Source organism: Camelina sativa, chromosome 10 (assembly GCF_030686135.1).
Source record: "Camelina sativa cultivar CO46 ecotype springtype chromosome 10, ASM3068613v1".
NCBI lineage: Eukaryota > Viridiplantae > Streptophyta > Magnoliopsida > Brassicales > Brassicaceae > Camelina > Camelina sativa.
In genome coordinates, this window is record NC_141889.1 from 7,851,577 (window position 1) to 7,871,100 (window position 19,524).

General features: G+C 35.1%; 3 protein-coding genes and 1 pseudogene across 4 annotated transcripts; all 4 read left to right on the forward strand.

The window, feature by feature from the left end:
- The first annotated feature begins 3,012 nt into the window (after window positions 1–3,012).
- LOC104717982 (cysteine-rich receptor-like protein kinase 18) lies at window positions 3,013–5,837 on the forward strand. Its single transcript, XM_010435625.2, has 7 exons — window positions 3,013–3,920; window positions 4,030–4,155; window positions 4,246–4,346; window positions 4,430–4,640; window positions 4,745–4,982; window positions 5,055–5,208; window positions 5,303–5,837. Exons 1-7 carry the CDS (start codon window positions 3,083–3,085, stop codon window positions 5,633–5,635), a joined length of 2,001 nt encoding a protein of 666 aa, XP_010433927.2. The 5' UTR covers window positions 3,013–3,082; the 3' UTR covers window positions 5,636–5,837.
- A 533-nt stretch (window positions 5,838–6,370) lies between these two features.
- Window positions 6,371–9,171, forward strand: LOC104720169 (cysteine-rich receptor-like protein kinase 17). Its single transcript, XM_019230915.2, has 7 exons — window positions 6,371–7,391; window positions 7,483–7,608; window positions 7,699–7,799; window positions 7,881–8,091; window positions 8,180–8,417; window positions 8,496–8,649; window positions 8,730–9,171. Exons 1-7 carry the CDS (start codon window positions 6,401–6,403, stop codon window positions 9,060–9,062), a joined length of 2,154 nt encoding a protein of 717 aa, XP_019086460.2. The 5' UTR covers window positions 6,371–6,400; the 3' UTR covers window positions 9,063–9,171.
- A 368-nt stretch (window positions 9,172–9,539) lies between these two features.
- Window positions 9,540–14,507, forward strand: LOC109125159 (cysteine-rich receptor-like protein kinase 11). Its single transcript, XM_087468502.1, is given in 14 exon segments — window positions 9,540–10,472; window positions 10,582–10,713; window positions 10,852–10,952; window positions 11,058–11,268; window positions 11,358–11,595; window positions 11,679–11,832; window positions 11,915–12,236; window positions 12,285–12,346; window positions 12,452–12,608; window positions 12,840–13,090; window positions 13,165–13,372; window positions 13,472–13,706; window positions 13,815–13,967; window positions 14,059–14,507. Coding segments are annotated over 13 exon segments (2,916 nt in total). The 5' UTR covers window positions 9,540–9,652; the 3' UTR covers window positions 13,840–13,967; window positions 14,059–14,507.
- Window positions 14,508–14,750: 243 nt separating this feature from the next.
- On the forward strand, window positions 14,751–17,796 carry LOC104717980 (putative cysteine-rich receptor-like protein kinase 16; annotated as a pseudogene). Its single transcript, XR_015569284.1, has 8 exons — window positions 14,751–15,732; window positions 15,816–15,917; window positions 16,039–16,080; window positions 16,166–16,281; window positions 16,394–16,604; window positions 16,689–16,926; window positions 17,013–17,166; window positions 17,264–17,796. The product of XR_015569284.1 is annotated as a putative cysteine-rich receptor-like protein kinase 16 (transcript).
- Window positions 17,797–19,524: the final 1,728 nt, after the last annotated feature.

A 19,524-nucleotide genomic window follows, 5' to 3' on the forward strand; every position in this document is an offset into this window, starting at 1 on the left:
TAAAATAGAGTAAATGGTAGGATTACTCTATATTCGATTTTATTTTTTTCACTAACTCGATTTTAGAGTCAAAAATAGAGTGATACAGTGAAGAAAAGCTATTCTCTATTTTAGAGTAAAAAAATAGAATATACATTGGAGATGATCTTAGCATACATGAGGTTTCTGTAAAGATCATATATTAGACATTCAAAGTGAAAACTGAGTATTGATAATAGTTTACAAATATTACCAGATAAATCTCATCTTTCCCTACATATTTCCCAAAGCTCTAATACAATATATGGATGAGATCAAGACTTATATGATGATTCGCTAGATCTCAGTAACCAGAAAATTATTATCGAAATTCAGTAACCATGAAAATAAAAAAATAAAAATTACATTTTAGTCTCAATCGTAAAGAAAAATAATATTTCTGTGACTGGTTTTACAACTTTATATATTCTTTAACTTAATATTAATATTTGATTTTCTTCTTGACTCCACTGTTGCTATGATTTGATTTTCTTCAATTAGCCTCCTCACAAACTTCTTGTGAATTAGAAACTATATGAATGCTTAAAATGTGTTATACTTCTATGATGCTGGGTTATTTCTGGGTCATTGTCTCTATTCATATTCATTATGTTCTTTTAATTATCAAGAAATGAACTCTCCAACATGTCAGTCAATTGGGGTAGATGGAAGGGAAGATAAAATCATAAAAATTGATCAACAATAGATACATTCCAAATAATTTTCTGACATAACTAAAATAACTGTATTTTTTAATTAACTATATTTGAACTTTTAATATATATATATATATATATATATATATATGATAATTTCTCCATCAGATTTTGATGGTTTTAATGTGAGAAATAAAGAAATCAGACTGACTCAATTTCATCCAATCAATAAACTAAACTTCTGAAACCTGAATTTTGTACTATACTAATGAGATTATGAATCTAGACAATATGTTTTACAAGGTAACAGAGGAATCACCAGTGATTATCTTGAATAAATAAGTGTATCCTGATTTATTATATGCTCTAACTTTTACTCTCTAATCTTGTAATCATTCTTAATATAAAAATATTTGGATTAATGCATACTAAAATATGACTCATGTCATAAAAATTTAAGAAGTACCTTATACTATAACTTTAACTAAATTTTGAATAAAGCTCATGAAAAGAAAAATGTATCAGCTTTAATGTTTTTATATTCGATATATTATCTCTATTTTCTAATCATTTTATAATAAATAGTATAATTACCATTAAATTAATTTTTGAAACAATTGTTTTCTGTTATTTTATGGAGTGATTAAGCAATTATTTTATGATACCATTATGTAATTGTTTTAGTACATATGTTTTAAAGACAGTCAAATTGTAACTTATAGAATATTAAATTCAAATTTAATTTAATTTGAGTTTTGCCTTTAATACAATTTACTCCCCTCTGTTCAAAAATATAATTTGTTTTGGCTAAAGGCTCAAAGGTTAAGAAAAAATAAATATTAAATCATTTAACTAAATTCAACCAATAGAAAAAATAATGCAGAATTTAAATAGTGAAAAATTATTAAATCAATATAAAAAATGCATAGAAACTTAAAAAAATCTTATAAAATTGAACAAAAAATAATAAATGATTTTATATATTGGAACATAGAGAGTATATGATTATTGAATACAATGTGATTTTTTAAATATATTAGAACATATTCTATATTTTTAAATTAGTCTATCATAGATTAGTTTAGTTTCAATTTTTTTACTTTAAACGTATGAAAACTTTTTAAATTTTAATTGGTTTGATTAGTATTTTTTTTTGAGAATTTGTTACAAATACCTTTTTTGATATACTCTTCAAAAATAACTCTTTTTTTGGCCATTTTCATTTTTAAAAACCTTTATTTTTTTAATGATCATTTTACCTTTACATGAAAAATATTTAAATCAATAAAATGAAGAAAAAAAATTCCGCCAAAATAAATTTCCGACATATTTTCCTGCCAAAAAATTGTAAAAAAAAATTCACAAAAAATTTCGACAAAAAAAAATTCCCACCAAAAAATATTTACAAGGTTTTTATAAGGTTTTAAACGATTTAAAAACTTGATAAAAGTCTAATAAAACCTTATAAAAACTTTGTGAATGCCTTATAAAAAACCATATAAAAAAACCTTTTAAAAACCTTTAAAAAGTTTACAAGGTTTTTATAAGGTATAAATTTCAAAATTTTTGACGGAAAAATCCAATTTCGTAGTTTTGGCGGAAAAATTTTTCATTTTTTTTCGAGAAATTTTCTTCGATTTTGGTGACTGTACATTCTTGTTGTCACTCAAAAAAGAGTAATTTGGTCATTTTGTACATAAAGATAAGTAATTTTAAAAATAGTCAACATGGAGGAATATTTAAAAAAAATGGCATGGAAAAATGGATATTTTTGAGAATGCCACCTTTTTTTGGCTATATGATATATGATTTCATTAAAAAATATATTATATGTTAAAACTAAAAGTTGGAAAAAATATATTTTTGTAACAATGTGAAAAAAAAGATTAATAAGAAAGATATGTGTTACAAATATAGAGCGCCAAGTGTGCTATTGCTAGACAAAGTTAGAAAAAAACTTTCTTATATTATATAGTCTCTATTATATAAGATATGTGTTCAAGAAAAATCCTGCACATCATGCAAGCATGTCCACAATAATTCGAATGCTACTATAAACTTCAATTAGTCTGTACGTGCCTCAACCACCTGGATTTTTCTATAGGGTCAGATCTGAGCCAAACCGATTAGCCGAGAGATTGCTGCCTGGTCATGTATTTTGCTTGTTCTGATCACGAGTCTTAGTAGTCGTTGAAATTGATGATAATTGGCATCTATATTCATTAATAAGCCCCAAACCGTAATATCTAAGACTGACTTACAAAGTCCAAGTCTCTCACAAAAAGTTCAAAGTTGTCAATTTCTTATTAATGTGCATGTTTAATCAAATAGAAAATTCAAACTGATGATTAAATTTATAAGAACCACAAATACCAACTACACCATGCACACATTATCTTAAGAAGAAAATGGCAAACAAAAGTTGTGAATCAGTCCTTTTTTTCTTCCTCTTCTTAGTCATAAGCTTCAATGCCATCTCTGTTTCTGCACAAAAGTGTGACAATACTACTGGGACTTTCATACCGGATAGTCCTTATGACAAGAACCGCCAACTCATCCACTCTACTCTCGCTTCTAATGTTACGGCTCAGGCTGGCTACTACTTCATCGGTTCGATTGGGATTGCTGCTGACCAAGTCTACACCATGGGGATGTGCGCTCCAGCTGCAGAAAATGATGTTTGCTCTCTCTGTATCAAGACCACATCAGAGAGTTTACTACAAAGCTGTCCTAACGAGGCAGATGCTTTCTTCTGGTCAGGTGAAGAAACCCTTTGCCTTGTTCGCTACTCTAACCGCCCTTTCTCCGGTTTGCTCGATATGGAGCCACGTGGAGCGATTTACAATACAGGAGAACTCAATACGAATCTAACTGAGTTTGATCTCTTGTGGAAAAACTTAACGTCTGGTATGATTGCCGGAATAACCTCTTCTTCATCAGGTGCGAACAATTCGTCTAAGTACTACGCATACGACTTTGCTCCAGTGCCGGATTTTAAGAACATATCAGCAATGATGCAATGCACACCAGACGTTTCTTCAGAAAATTGTAGCACTTGCTTACGAACAAACGTTAACGACTATGACAACTGTTGCCGTGGATACCAAGGCGGTGTTATATCACGGCCAAACTGCTTTTTCAGATGGGAGGTGTATTCCTTCTCTGGTGCTATTGATCAGATTAATTTACCAAAGTCACCGCCGCCGTCTCCCACAACTTCTCCAGTAGCTAACATAACCAAGAAAGGTAAAGTTCTTATTGGAAAACATTTCAGAGAAATTTCTTGTATGTTTATATTTATTTTTTTATTGTATTTTGTTTTAGTTATGTTGTTGGTGAATTGTGTTTTGTGCAGATAGAAGAATCTCAGGAGGAACTATCGCTGGGATAGTTGCTGTTATTGTTGTTACAATAATATTGATTGTTGTAGGCTTGGTTATTTTCAGGAGAAGAAAGCAAAAGCAAGATATTGACCTACCAAGTGAGTTTTTTTGTTTGTTTGTTTCGGTCTTGAGAACTTAAACTTTAAAGTGGTACTTTTTTACGAGCTTAATTATGGTTTCAAATGAAGTGGAGTCTGTTCAATTTGATTTAAAGACTATTGAATCCGCAACGAGCAACTTTTCCGAACGTAACAAGCTTGGTAAAGGTGGTTTTGGTGAGGTTTACAAGGTATATAAACTTGTTGTCAACCTCTCACTTGCTTCATTTGTAGAGAATCGGATGTGCTTAATATATTTGTAAATATTTTCAAGGGTATGCTCATGAATGGTACTGAAATTGCGGTAAAGAGATTGTCGAAAACATCAGGACAAGGTGAAGTAGAGTTCAAGAATGAGGTTGTCGTTGTTGCAAAGCTTCAACACATAAATCTTGTTAGACTTCTTGGGTTTTCGCTACAAGGAGAAGAGAAATTACTCGTCTATGAGTTTGTTTCAAACAAAAGCCTTGATTATTTCCTATTCGGTTTGTAATTTCTTAACTCAAAACATAGTTTTACTCTGTTTCTTCCTCTATTTGTACGTAGCTATTTATGATAAATAATTGATCATGTATAAATTGATATGCAGACGCTATGAAGCGGAATCAGTTGGACTGGACAATGAGACGCAACATCATCGGTGGGATTACTCGAGGGATTTTATATCTTCATCAAGATTCACGGCTCAAGATTATACATCGTGATCTCAAAGCGAGTAACATTCTCTTAGATGCAGATATGAATCCGAAAATTTCTGATTTTGGAATGGCAAGGATCTTTGGAATGGACCAAACTGTAGCCAATACAGGCAGAGTAGTTGGAACCTTGTAAGTATCAACATAAATTGGACTAGATGAAGTTTGATCATTGGACCCTTTCATTAACTTGTGTTTTTGCAGCGGTTACATGTCTCCTGAGTATGTGACACATGGCCAGTTCTCGATGAAATCAGATGTCTATAGCTTTGGGGTATTGATTCTTGAAATCATTAGTGGGAAAAAGAATAGCAGCTTCTACCAGATGAATGGTTTAGTTAACAATTTAGTCACATATGTGAGAAATTCTAAACTAATAACGTCCCATACTTTCTTTAATTCTCTTAAAATGTAAAACACTGATCATAGTTCTGACTGTATATATTCTACAGGTCTGGAGACTATGGGAGAACAAATCATTGCATGAGCTCATAGATCCCGGTATCAAAGAAGATCATAAAAGCCATGAAGTCATTAGATACATCCATACTGGACTCTTATGTGTTCAAGAAAATCCGGCAGATCGTCCAACAATGGCAACGATTCATCAAATGCTCACAACCAGCTCAATTACTCTGCCTGTGCCTCTGCCACCTGGATTTTTCTTTAGAAACGAACCAGGATTGAACCCATTAGGCCAGAGATTGGAGCCGGGTCAATCGACCAGCAAGTCTTTTGCTTGTTCCGTAGATGAAGCAACAATCACTGATGTTAATCCTCGTTGAAAATTCAACATGTTCTGTTTTGTTTTTTTTTTCTTGCTTTCCACAAAGGCTTGTCACTTGATTTATGTCCGTATATTGAAAGTGTTTTCCGACGGGTCACTTTCAGGTTGACTGGTTTAGCATAGAAAATTCACTCAGGAAATTGATAAAAGTATACCAATATGGAGACTAATAAAGCAATAACACTTAACTTGAAAGTCAAGCAACCGATTTTTTTTTTTTTTTTTTTTTTTTTTTTTTTTTTTTTGTATATGTATCTACAAATACAAAAAAAAATGACTCATGGATCTCTCCATAGATTCGTAGTGGACAGATTCTCACGATGAGAGTAACAAAACTATATAAATAAAGTGAGGATTTGTTTTTTTTTTTTCTTGTTCTAATGAGAAAATGTCAGGAAACTATTTCACTTCATGTGTTCTTGACTTTTCAGATCATTAAACGCATTCACATTGGGTTAGCATGCGTTTAGGAAAATATTTTGAGTGCTGAGAGCCTTAGACAGTGAGACTAAATTAGCATCATATAACTTTTTGCTTGTTCTGTAGACGATGCATTGATCACGATTCACGAGTGGTTAATTCTGTTTGAAAATTCATCCAGTTAATTAAAGCCTTTATCAATTGAAAGAGAAAAAAGTTAGGCCAATAATTGACTTTGTATATTCTAGATAAGGCCAAAATCGTAATAATAAAGATTGACCTATATAGGATCTAGTCCAACGAAGCCTCCCACGAAAATCCAAAGTAGTCGTTGTCTACATAAATGCGGCATGGTCACTCAAGTATAGGAAATTCAGAAATAACGGTGATCTTGATAAGAACCACAACCCCAAATACCAAACAACACCCATCACTCAATTCTCTAAAGAAACAAAACAAAAAAAAAATGGCAAGGAAGAGTTGTGAATCAATCCTCTGTTTCTTATTCTTCATTATAGGCTTCACTGCCGTTTCAGTTTCTGCTCAGACTACAGAGACTTGTGACGCAACTACTGGGAATTTCAAACCCAATAGTACTTATGACAACAACCGCCGTCTTCTTCTCTCCACCCTCCCTTCTAACGTCACGGCTCACGATGGCTACTTCAACGGTTCGATCGGGCTTGGTCCAGACCGAGTTTACGCCATGGGGATGTGTGCTCCAGGTGCTAAACCCGATGTTTGCTCCAACTGTATCAAGACTACATCAGAAAGTTTACTAAAGACCTGTCTTAACCAGATGGATGGTTTCTCATGGTCAGGTGAGAAAATCGTTTGTCATGTCCGCTACTCTAGCAAGTCCTTCTTCGGTCTACTTGTCTTGAAGCCAGATGATGGGTTATACAATGTTAATGAGATAAGAAAAGAGAACCAGAAGGAATTTGATAGTGTGTGGGACGTGTTAATGTCCCGTATGGTCGGAAGAGCATCTTCATCGGTGAGAAACACTTCTTCTTCTTCTTCTTTATCATTGTCTGGTAGATACTATGCGAAGGATGTAGCTCCGGTGCCCATTTACGGGAACATATCGGTTTTGATGCAATGCACTCCAGATGTTTCTTTAAAGGATTGTAAACTTTGCCTTGAGAGAAATCTTGATTACTATAAGTCATTTTACCATGGGAAGAGAGGCAGCATTATATACCGGCCAAGTTGCTTTTTCCGGTGGGAATTGTATTCTTTCTCTGGTGCTTTCGATAGTATTAATGACATACGTTCACCACCTCCTTCACCACCCTCTGTACCCAACCGAACCAATATAAACAAGAAGAATGGCAAGTCCTTTTGGTAGTATTGTAGAGCAATTTTGTCATACTTCGTTGGATTTGCGCAATTATATGATGCTGGTGTATTGTGTTTGGGCAGATAGAAAAATATCTGGAGGAACTATAGCTGCGATAATCGTTGTTATTGTTGTTACTATAACACTGATCGTTGTAGGCTTAGTTATTTGCAAGAGAAGAAACCAAAATAAAGATATTGAACTTCCAAGTGAGTTTTTTTTTTTTTTTTTTTTTGTTGTCTATTTAACCTTTTGTTATTGGAATCCTTTCACGAGCTTGATATTGGTTTGAAATCTAGCGGAATCAATTCAATTTGATTTAAAAACAATTGAAGCGGCAACAAGCAACTTTTCTGACCGTAACAAGCTTGGTGAAGGTGGATTTGGTGAGGTTTACAAGGTATATATATCTCTTTGTCCACCTCATTTGCTTTTTATGTGGAGAATCAGTTGTTCTTAATTTGTTATTATTTTAATGAAGGGTATGCTCATGAATGGTACTGAAATTGCGGTAAAGAGACTGTCAAAAACATCAGGACAAGGTGAAGTAGAGTTCAAGAACGAGGTTGTTGTTGTTGCAAAGCTTCAGCACATAAATCTTGTCAGACTTCTCGGGTTTTCGCTACAAGGAGAAGAGAAATTACTCGTCTATGAATATGTTCCAAACAAAAGCCTTGATTATTTCCTCTTTGGTCTGTTAGTTTTAACCCTCAAAAATGTACTTTAGTCTGTTCTTGTACATAGTGAACTATGATTAACTAACTATGTTTACATATGCAGACCCTAACAAGAGAATTCAGTTGGACTGGACTGTGCGACGGAACATTATTGGTGGGATTACTCGAGGAGTATTGTATCTTCATCAAGATTCACGGCTCAAAATCATACATCGTGATCTCAAAGCGAGTAATATTCTCCTAGATGCCAACATGAACCCTAAAATTGCTGATTTTGGAATGGCAAGGATCTTTGGAGTGGACCAAACTGTAGCCAACACAGCAAGAGTAGTTGGAACCTTGTAAGTATCAACATGAAAAGTACTACATTTGATCACATACGAAACCATTTCGCTTCCGATTGACTTGTGTTTTTGCAGCGGTTACATGTCTCCCGAGTATGTGACACATGGCCAGTTCTCAATGAAATCAGATGTCTATAGCTTTGGAGTATTGATTCTTGAGATCATTAGTGGCAAAAAGAATAGCAGCTTCTACCAGATGGATGGTTTAGTTAACAATTTAGTCACATATGTGAGTAATTCTAAACTAAGAAAGTCCCAAAAAAAATTTTGATTTTAGAAAAACAGTAATCATAGTTCTTAATATATCAGGTCTGGAGACTTTGGGAGAACAAATCACTGCCTGACCTCGTAGATCCCGGTATCAAAGAAGATTGTACAACCGATGAAGTGATTAGATACATTCATATTGGGCTGTTATGTGTCCAAGAAAATCCTGCGGATCGACCAACAATGTCGATGTTACACCAAATGCTCACAACCAGCTCAATCACTCTGCCTGTGCCTCTGCCACCTGGATTTTTCTTCAATAACAGACCAGGTTCGAACCCACCAGCCCAGAGATTGGAGTCAAGTCATTCGACCAGCAAGTCTATAACAAGTTCTGTAGATGAAGCAACAATCACCTATGTTGATCCTCGTTGAATATCCAGCATGTTCTGTTTGGTTTTTATGTTTCCATATAGACTTGTCAACTTTACAAATAACTTTGGAGACAAGCAACCAAATACTAGATGACTAAACCTTGATCTCAGTGGCAACAGTAACGATTCATACTTATTTCAGTACAGGATAATGGAATAGGAAGTGCTGAATTATGCAGAGTTGGTAATTGTAGTCAGGCCAAATTTGGCGAATCTGCATGACAGAAATTTTTGTTGACTTTTGAAAAAACATAGAAATAAATGCCACGTGAAAAAGACTTAATCAATCGCTTTCAGCTAAAGAAAAACTCAAATAAGTGTGTTTTGTGAAAATTTCTGCTGCGGCCCATTGTTATATACCACTAATCACACAACACGTCGTAACACAAGGTTTCTAAAACATCAAGTGTCATTAAACTAATCGATTTCAATTAAGTTGATTTTGACTTCCCATATGATCATATCAAAGTCCTTTACTCAACTGCTCTCGTAGAATGTTTGGAGCCTCCAGTTTTGACAGAGCCAATGTATAAGCGTATTTAAATTTTACAATTTTACCAAAGCAAAAACCAAAATCTTAAAAAGAAAAATATGGGTCGAAGCAATCTCTTACCGATCGTGTTATCCATCCTTGTCACATATGGTTTTGTCTCTGTGTCCGGAGAGATTTGCGTGAACACTGCCGGTACTTTCAGGCCAAACACTACGTATGACTCAAACCGTCGACTCATTCTCTCGTCTCTTGCCTCTAATGTCACGGCTCGAGACAGCTTCTTCTACACCTCTTCGATTGGGCAAGAACAAGACCGAGTCTACGTAACGAGCTTATGCATCCCTGGAGCTGAATCAAAGGATTGTTCAGATTGTATTACCGAGGGGGTTACAGAGTTAATACAAAACTGTCCTAACCAAACAGAGGCTTTCTCATGGCCAGAAACTAAAACTCTCTGCATGGTTCGTTACGCCAACCGTTCATTCACTGGATCGATGGATCTAGAGCCGCACACGTTAAGGTGGAACAACGGAAACGTCACCATTAACATGTCCGAATTCGACAGAATTTGGGATTCGTTTATGCTTCGGATGATAGATTCGGCTTCCAGTGGACGCAATGGAGCTTCATCGTCTTCTAGTAACAAGTATTACGCCGTGGATATGACTTCATTGACGACGTTTCAGCGAGTTTATGCGTTGATGGAGTGCACCCCGGATTTATCACCGGGGAACTGCGACGCTTGTCTTCGAGCAAGTGTTAGGAGCTACCAAGAGTGTTGCCGTGGGAATCAAGGCAGCGTTGTTATTAGGCCGAGCTGTTTTTTCCGGTGGGAACTTTATCCTTTCTTTGGAGCCTTTGATAATATTACTTTGACGACGGCACCTCCACCGCAGCCTTCAACTGGCGATAGGGACGGTATGTTTTTTTTTTAACATTATATCCTAATAATTTTGACCTAATTTCGGAAATAAGTAAGTAAGAAAATAAATTATCTTTAATTATATTAATTATTTGACCTGTGTAGATGGCGATTCGCTTTCAGTGGGAGCTATTGTGGGTATTGTTGTAGCTACCGTCGTCATCTTCTTGCTGCTGCTCGCTCTTGTGTTTGCCTTTTATCGGAGGAAAAAATCTTACCGAGATGTTGACTTTCAATGTGAGTTTTGTTGTTACATTAGGGTTTTATCATGATTGAGGAAAAGGGCTTTGTGCTAAGATGGTTAGATTTTGTTCATCTGCTCTGTTTTCTTGGAGACCTATTGTGACGATTTTGAAGGACCAAACTGAATTTTAGCTTAATAAAGCTACGATTTCGTTTTGCAGATTGAAGCTGCTACGGATAATTTTTCGACGAGCAACAGGCTAGGTCAAGGTGGATTCGGTGTAGTATACAAGGTATATTGTTAACTTTTTTCAACGACTTGTTCTGTTTCTTCACTTGAAAGTTTAAACCTTTCAATTAATATATATGGATGTTTGATTAAATGTCAATTCTTTTAGGGTATACTTCCAAATGGAAATGAAGTAGCCGTTAAGAGACTGTCGAAAACATCAGGACAAGGTGCACAAGAGTTCAAGACAGAGGCTGCTCTAGTAGCAAAGCTTCAACATCGAAACCTGGTTAGGCTTCTTGGGTTTTGTCTTGAAGGAGATGAAAAGATTCTCGTCTACGAGTTCGTTCCAAACAAGAGCCTTGATTATCTATTGTTTGGTATGTTGCTGTCAGTACTTGCCATTTTTGAAACCTTCATTTTTAGTCATTTAGCTAACGAAGTAACGAGTATGTATGAATGTTTGCAGACCCTAAAAAGCAAGGTCAACTGGATTGGACAACGAGATACAATATCATTACTGGTGTTGCTCGAGGGGTTCTATATCTTCATCAAGATTCAAGGCTTACAATCATACACCGTGACCTTAAAGCTAGTAACATTCTTTTAGATGCAGATCTGAACGCCAAGATTGCGGATTTTGGCATGGCCAGGATTATTGGTGTTGATCAAACCCTGGACAATACTAGCAGAATAGTTGGAACATAGTAATTTCTCTCCCCTTTTGAGTTTCTACGAATTAAAAGTCTTCAATTGTCATCTATATGCTCAAGTACACTCTATGTTTCAGTGGTTATATGTCTCCCGAGTACGCAATGCATGGCCAGTACTCCACAAAATCTGATGTCTATAGCTTTGGGGTTTTAGTTCTTGAGATCATGAGTGGCAAGCGCAATAGCAGCTTCAACCAGACAGACAACAATTCTAGCAATTTGGTCACATATGTGAGTATGGAGATGATAACATAAAAAAAAACAGACTTCTTTTATCTTCGATTAGCGTACTAATCGATCTCTCATTTTGTAGGCATGGAGGCTTTGGAGAAATGGATCACCATTAGAACTCGTTGATCAAGTTGTCGGAGAGAGTTGTGACACCAGCGAAGTTGTCAGATGCATCCATATTGCATTGTTCTGTGTTCAAGAAAATCCTATGGATCGTCCAACCTTTTCGACGATCATCTTGATGCTTACTAGTAACACAATCACCTTACCTGTGCCTCACCAACCTGGATTTTTCTTCCGAAGCGATCGGGATGTAGCAGCTGAAGACTTGGAGTCAGGTCAATCTACTGGCAAATTTCTTCCTTCCTCTATCAATGATGCAACAGTTAGTGATTTAGATCCTCGTTGAAGACCAGAGTATGGTTATTGAGTCATTTCTTAATTGGCTTTAGAGCTCCAGTCCCTATACATTTTCTTCAAATTGTATTACACTCTCATTTTATTTTCTGTGACTGTAAATTTGTAATCGAGCTCTTTAATTAAATTTGTAATCTCCTATTATTTCGTTAATGATACTCCGGACTTATCTTTGGATGATTGCCGTATGTGTTTAAAGCAGAGTGTTAGTGACTTTCAATCATGCTGCAATGGAAAGAAAGGTGGCACTATGTACCGGGCAAGCTGTTTTTTCCGTTGGGATCTGTTTCCCTTCGCTGAGGCTTTTAGTCGCTTTACGTTGGCACCTCCGGCAGTGACCAATACAACCACAAAGAAAGGTAAGTACTTATCTCAAGAAGGCTTACAAATAATAAACAGAGGATTACTTTTTTTTTTTTTTTTTTTTTTTGGCAAACTAAAACAGAGGATTACTATGTATTAATTTTTCATTATAATCTTCTTCTGCAGATAGGATAACAATCTCAACTGCAATCTTTATGGGAATTGTTAGTGCCACTGTTATTATTATCATATTGTTACTTCTAGGGCTTGGATTATTTTTATAGTAGGAGAAAGACATATCAAGGTCAGTTTTTTTGTGTTTATCCACCATTTCTTTTATAAATTGGCGGGTGTGGTTATGACGTGTAGTGGAATGAAACAATCTTTATATATTGGTGAGTGTTGCACAGGATCCAGTACTACTGATATCACTATTACACGCTCATTGCAATACGATTTTAAAGCGATTGAAGCTGCAACAAATAAATTCTCGGAGAGCAACGTAATTGGCCGTGGTGGATTTGGAGAAGTTTTCAAGGTAGCATTTTATCATTTATATGCCAGGCCATGGGAAATGGGATGATGCTGTCTCTAAATTCATTGTATGTATAGGGTGTCCTTAACGGGACTGAAGTTGCAATTAAAAGGCTATCAAAAGCATCAAAACAAGGTGCAGTAGAGTTCAAGAACGAGGTTGTTCTTGTTGCAAAACTCCATCATAGGAATCTTGTTAGGCTTCTCGGGTTTTGTCTAGAAGGAGAAGAAAAGATACTTGTTTATGAGTTTGTCCCTAACAAGAGCCTCGATTACTTCCTCTTTGGTATGTGGAATTAGAAAATTTTATGTGTGTTCATGATATTTTTGATAAGCTTCCCTAACTGAAATCTAAAGTAGCTAATAACTACTTATCAATGTGTAGACCATCTAAAGCAAGGGGAGTTAGTCTGGACAAAACGGTACAACATCCAAGGAATCACTCGAGGAATTTTATATCTTCATCAAGACCCAAGGCTAACAATCATACACCGTGACCTCAAAGCCAGCAACATTCTCCTAGATGTAAAAATGAACCCGAAAATTGCTGATTTTGGAATGGCGAGAATTTTTGGGATTGACCAAAGTGGAGCTAATACCAACAGAATAGCTGGAACACGGTATATGCCTATTACCCTTGTTATGGCCTATGTACTGAAGTTTCAAGAATCTTTCCTTCGCCGGTAAATTGTAATGCACGTAATTTTGCTTGTGTATTACTGTTGCAGTGTTACATGCCTCCAGAATATGTGATGCAAGGCCAATTCTCAACAAAATCTGATGTCTATAGTTATGGAGTCTTTGTTCTTGAGATTATATGTGGTAGAAACAACAGATTCGTCCACCAGTCAGACACTACAGCTGAGAATTTGGTGACATACGTGAGTACCAAAGAAGAACTCTGTTCTTGATTGATGATTACATGTTTTTAACTCTGTATTTTTGATTGATAATAACTAAATTATGTTACAGGCTTGGAGGTTGTGGAGAAACGGTTCACCATTGGAACTCGTGGATCCAACCATTTCAGAGAATTGTGAAACGGAAGAAGTGATAAGATGCATCCACATTGCGTTGCTATGTGTTCAACGCAATCCCACAGATCGCCCCAGCTTGTCAACAATCAACATGATGCTCACTAACAGTTCCCATATTTTACCTGATCCTCAACAACCTGGATTCTTCTTTCCAAGTAAAAGCAACCAAGAACGAGATGGCATCGAGTCTAGCCTTTCTACGAACAAGTCCAGTTCCCAAACTATCAATGATGTAACCATTACAGATCTTGCACCTCGTTGACTTTGAGACTATATTAAGACATTATTTTAGTTCCACTGAAACTGTGTTAAGTATGTTACATATATAATCGATGAGAGAGAAAAACTCAATCAAAGTTAACAATACAAAGTCTTTATCATTGCTATACATATTGTAATTTTAGCTCACTGTTTTGTAACACAAACTGGTTAATTTAGAAACTGATTTCTTATAAACAGGAAACTGATTTGTGTTTTGCTCTACGTTGAAAATTCAAAATTGGTTTCATCAAAATAAAATAACTCAATTTCTTAACAGTCTAAGAGATAAGAATTGTCAACGCAGCTATTGAGTCTTTGTTTTTTTTCCTCTGTCTTTACCTCTTCGTCTTCTCTAGACGTTGCTCTGATTTTTCTTTGGACGATTTTTCCAATTTGTCGACCAAGGGACCAACGGGTCAAGGACAAAGTTGGAATTGTTCGACAATGCGTCATGGACGTGAATATATGCATATACAAACACACTAGCTTGCTGTCCTAAACCCAAACAACATCTGATCTTAGAAAAAAATGAAACTCAAACATCTATTAGTAATCTTTTGTTTTCTTCTTATAGGTTTTCCTGTTGTGTTTGCACTATGCGGGAAAACTGGTTTCTTTAAACCCGGTGATAGGTATGATACAAACCGTCGCCTTCTCCTCTCTACTCTAGCTTCTAATGTCACAGATCGAGGCGACTTCTTCAGCAATTTTATTGGCCAAGGCCATGATCGGGTATATATTCTCGGGACATGCATCTCAGGTGTTGAACCAAAGGTTTGCTCCGACTGTATCGACCTTGCTTCTAAACAGGTGATAGAAGAATGTACCAACCAGACAGAAGGCCTCGCTTGGCCAGAAAATGGGACTTTTTGTATGGTGCGTTACTCCAACCGTTCTTTTACTGGATCATTCGAGATCGAACCAATGTATACCATGTACAAAGTTGGAGATCGAACCAAAGTATACCATGTAACAAACTTTGATAAACTGTGGGACGACTTAACAAGTCGTATGATAGATAGAGCTACTTCATGGTCATCTGAACGCATGAGCTATGCAGCTGAAGTAGTTACTTTGACGTCTTTCAGGAATTTATACGCAATAATGCAATGCATACCGATCATATCCTTAGCGGACTGCAACATCTGTTTAATTTTAAGTGTCAGTAAATACAGATCATGTTGTTATGGGAGACAGGGTGGGGTTGTTTTTCGTCCTAGCTGTCTTTTCAGGTGGGAAATTTATCCCTTTTCTTCGGCCTTTAACAACCTTACTTCGGCATCTCCAGCTCAACCCCCAATATCACTCCCACCTTCAGTAGGCAACGGGACCACCAGAACCAAAGGAGGTACGTTGCACTATTGTTGCCCCATGATTTAAAGAAGGCTTGAATCATACTTAGAAAGCTGCCTGCTAATCTGTTTTTTGCAGGAATTATCGGAATCGTTATTGGTCTCGCCTTTGTGATCAGTGTGATGATTGCTCTAGGGTTTGCTCTTCATAGGAGGAGAAGAACGTATCAAGGATTTGCTAGTGAGTTCTCCATGGTTTGGCGCTATGTCAAATTATGAGTATTAGGATTACAAACGTTTTCAATTAGTTGTTCATCACTTTCTCTGTTCTTACTTATCATACGGTTTTATTTCTCTTTCAGGGAGCTCAAGGACTACTTATGATACTGCATTACCAGATGATGGTAAGATGGTATACACCACTCTTTCCTCTAAACCTGTTAATGTCTCCAGCTTAACACTATATATGTATGTTTTCTGCTGCTGCAGATGATATTACAACTTCAGGTTCACTTCAATTCGAATTTAAAACTATTGAAGCTGCAACAAGTAACTTTCAAATGACTAACAAGTTAGGTCATGGTGGATTTGGTGAAGTCTACAAGGCATAATTTTCTTAAACTTTCTCAACTACTAGTTTGTGTTATATACTTATATGTTGCCAAGAAAAAAATATAAGAAATTCTGATAGTGAGTGAAGATCATATGAATTGACAGGGAACGTTCCACAATGGAAAAGAAGTTGCTGTGAAGAGGCTCTCTAAAAATTCAGGTCAAGGTGAACAAGAATTTAAGAATGAGGTGCTCCTTGTAGCTAAGCTCCAACATAGAAATCTGGTTAGATTTGTCGGGTTTTCTGTTGAAAGAGAAGAAAGGATACTTGTGTACGAGTTTGTGCCCAATAAAAGTCTCGATTACTTTCTCTTTGGTATGAAAAAAATTTGATAGGCGTATAATATCTAAATCTTAGTTATCAATATCTATATATTGACACTATATATCGTATTTACAGACCATAAAAACAGGGTTCAGCTGGATTGGAAAAAACGATGCAACATTATCGGGGGAATTACTCGTGGAATTTTATATCTTCATCAAGATTCACGGCTCACAATCATACATTGTGACCTCAAAGCGAGTAACATTCTCTTAGATTCTGAAATGAACCCAAAAATAGCTGATTTTGGAATGGCAAGAAATTTTAGAGTGGACCAGACTGAAGAAAATACAGGAAGAGTAGTTGGGACATTGTAAATAACTGAGCACTTCAGTTATAATATGTCTGTCCTTTTTGTTTGTGATAAAACTGAAAGTGATGTGTGCTTGTGCTTTACAGCGGTTACATGCCTCCCGAGTATGTGGCGAATGGGCAGTTCTCAATGAAATCTGATGTATATAGTTTTGGAGTATTGGTTCTGGAGATAATTGCTGGCAGAAAGAGTAGTAGCTTCCACCAAATAGATGGTTCAGTAGGCAACTTGGTCACATATGTTAGTACTAAAAAAGCCAATGCAATCTTGAATTATTTTCGATTCCTATGAACAGTCTTGGCCCTAAACATTGGTTTCTTTTCAAATGACTCAACAGGTTTGGAGGCTTTGGAACAACGAATCATTCTTGGAGCTCGTAGACCCGACCATGGGAGAGAATTATGATAAAGATGAAGTTATTAGATGCATCCATATCGGGTTATTGTGCGTTCAAGAAAATCCTACAGATCGTCCAACCATGTCTACAAGAAAATCCTTTGATTTGTCTTCAGGACCAGATCCGAGCCAAACTCATTAGTGGAGAGATTGCAGCGTGGTCCGTCCACCACCATGTCGTTTGCTTGTTCCATTGATGATGCATCGATCACAAGTGTTAATCTTCGTTGAAAGTATAGGTTAACAAAAATATGCATAGAAATTAATGTGCATAGAAATTCACTTTGATTGGCTAAGACGCGAACATATTCTTGAAATCATCTAAAGAAAAGGGGAAATGGGAAAGAAGTGTTGAGTATCAGTCCCCTGTTTCTGGTTGTAATAGAACTAAATGAAGAAAATAAATATTTTTGTATTTTTCCAAAAAAAAAAAAAAACAGATTTTTTCTTTTTTTTTGTACTTTAAATTTATTGTAGTATACAATTTAAAATGTTTTAATGCATGATTTTGTTATCTTGTATATCGACATTCTTTAAAATGATTTACTATGCAAGTGATACAAATATAACTATTTTTTTGAAAAATCTTTAATATACAAATACAAAATAAAGGTAAGAGATTGTCTTAATGTTGACAAAAAAACAAAAAAAATCGCTCTACCTTAAAATTGTTTGAATGTAGATAACTAGACATAGACCCTCATTTCTTATTCTCCATTTCAAGTGTGTTCGTGAATTGGAAAAAATAATAATAATAATCAATACAATAAAAACAGAATGCGTTTCTTTCCCGTGTTAACACCTCAACATTTTAGAGAACTTTAGAGCTGACATTTCAATTAAATCAGATAACTAATCAAATTATAAGAATTAATACAACTCAACTTTGATATCCAATAATATTCATCTCTCCTTCCATGTCATTTTAAAAAAAATCATTTGCTACATTAAAAATAAATAGCCCAAGCCTAATAGCAAAATCCCATTATATAGAAATCTAACTGTATTCATAATTAAAAGTCCAGTAAATAGCTCAAATCGTAGAAAGCTAAATCATAAATAGATGAAGAAATGGTTGTCGTTCAATTACTCAACAAACCCGGAATCTAAGATCGAAAAGCAGAGATCCTATTTTTTATTGTAGACCTGATGAGTATGGAGATCGAATCCGAAAGTTTGTGAGAACTACGTTGAAGTTTGTTGTTTCTTTCCCTCGACATCAATTTACATTTTCTACTCCAAAACACTTTACCTTAACGGAGAAAATAGGAAAGATTGGAATATTCCAGTTCATTAGAGATAACAAAAATATCAGCCAAAGCGACGATGTTGCTTTGTATTTCTTTGTAGACGAACATTGAATCCGGTAAGAGGTACTATAAACATAAGAAAAAAAAATATAATGATTGACAGTACAAGACATTTATTTTATAAAATAATATATATATTTTTACAACATTACATATTATACGTACGTTTTTTAGAGAGAATTAATTTGAACCCGGATTTGGTGAAAAGGTAATAGAGGTGAGTACCATTGGCCCCCTTGCTTCTTCTCACATATATATGTGTGTGTGTCTTGTTTCAAAATTTTTATGAAATATTCACAAAAATTTTACTCATAACATTTTTGTATAATCTAAGAAAGCTACTAATCCTCTTGCTTCTCTCAAAAGAAAAGTATGTAATGGACCATGATTCTAGACTAAATAACATTAGTTTGTTAAGTGTTAGAGATTGAAAGACCAATATATTGTTTACTTGATTAGTTTTAAACACATCCTACAAAAATATATTGCACATATCCTAGGTATTTACTAAATAACATTAGTCTGTATGTTTGTTTTTGTTGCATTTTCTGATTTACATATAGGTACATTACAAGTATGGTTACTTTTTAACATTGATTTGTACTCATTACCTACATACGGAGGGGCTGTTAAAATTTCTGCCTATACATGTTGCTATATTTGAAAATTTATGATTGATAATAATAGTTCATAGGTTTTAGAAGGTACAAAGCTAAACAATAATAATGGTGCTCCAATGCATCATAATACAACAAAATTGATTTTAGTCTATAATTTCATTACAATAATAAAATAAAAAATAACCAAAAATAATAATAACAAAAACCTAAAAACAAAATATTACCAATAAAAATTGTCAATAATAATAATGATTTTTAATTACAAACACCAT

Bases quoted from the DNA above. Each gene is read 5' to 3' on its own strand.
- LOC104717982 (XM_010435625.2), top strand. From the start codon at position 3,083: ATGGCAAACAAAAGTTGTGAATCAGTCCTTTTTTTCTTCCTCTTCTTA. The intron at 4,156-4,245 runs GTGAGTTTTTTT...TTTCAAATGAAG, and splicing joins GCAAGATATTGACCTACCAA to TGGAGTCTGTTCAATTTGAT. The intron at 4,641-4,744 runs GTTTGTAATTTC...ATTGATATGCAG, and splicing joins CCTTGATTATTTCCTATTCG to ACGCTATGAAGCGGAATCAG.
- LOC104720169 (XM_019230915.2), top strand. From the start codon at position 6,401: ATGCGGCATGGTCACTCAAGTATAGGAAATTCAGAAATAACGGTGATC. The intron at 7,800-7,880 runs GTATATATATCT...ATTTTAATGAAG, and splicing joins GATTTGGTGAGGTTTACAAG to GGTATGCTCATGAATGGTAC. The intron at 8,092-8,179 runs GTCTGTTAGTTT...TTACATATGCAG, and splicing joins CCTTGATTATTTCCTCTTTG to ACCCTAACAAGAGAATTCAG.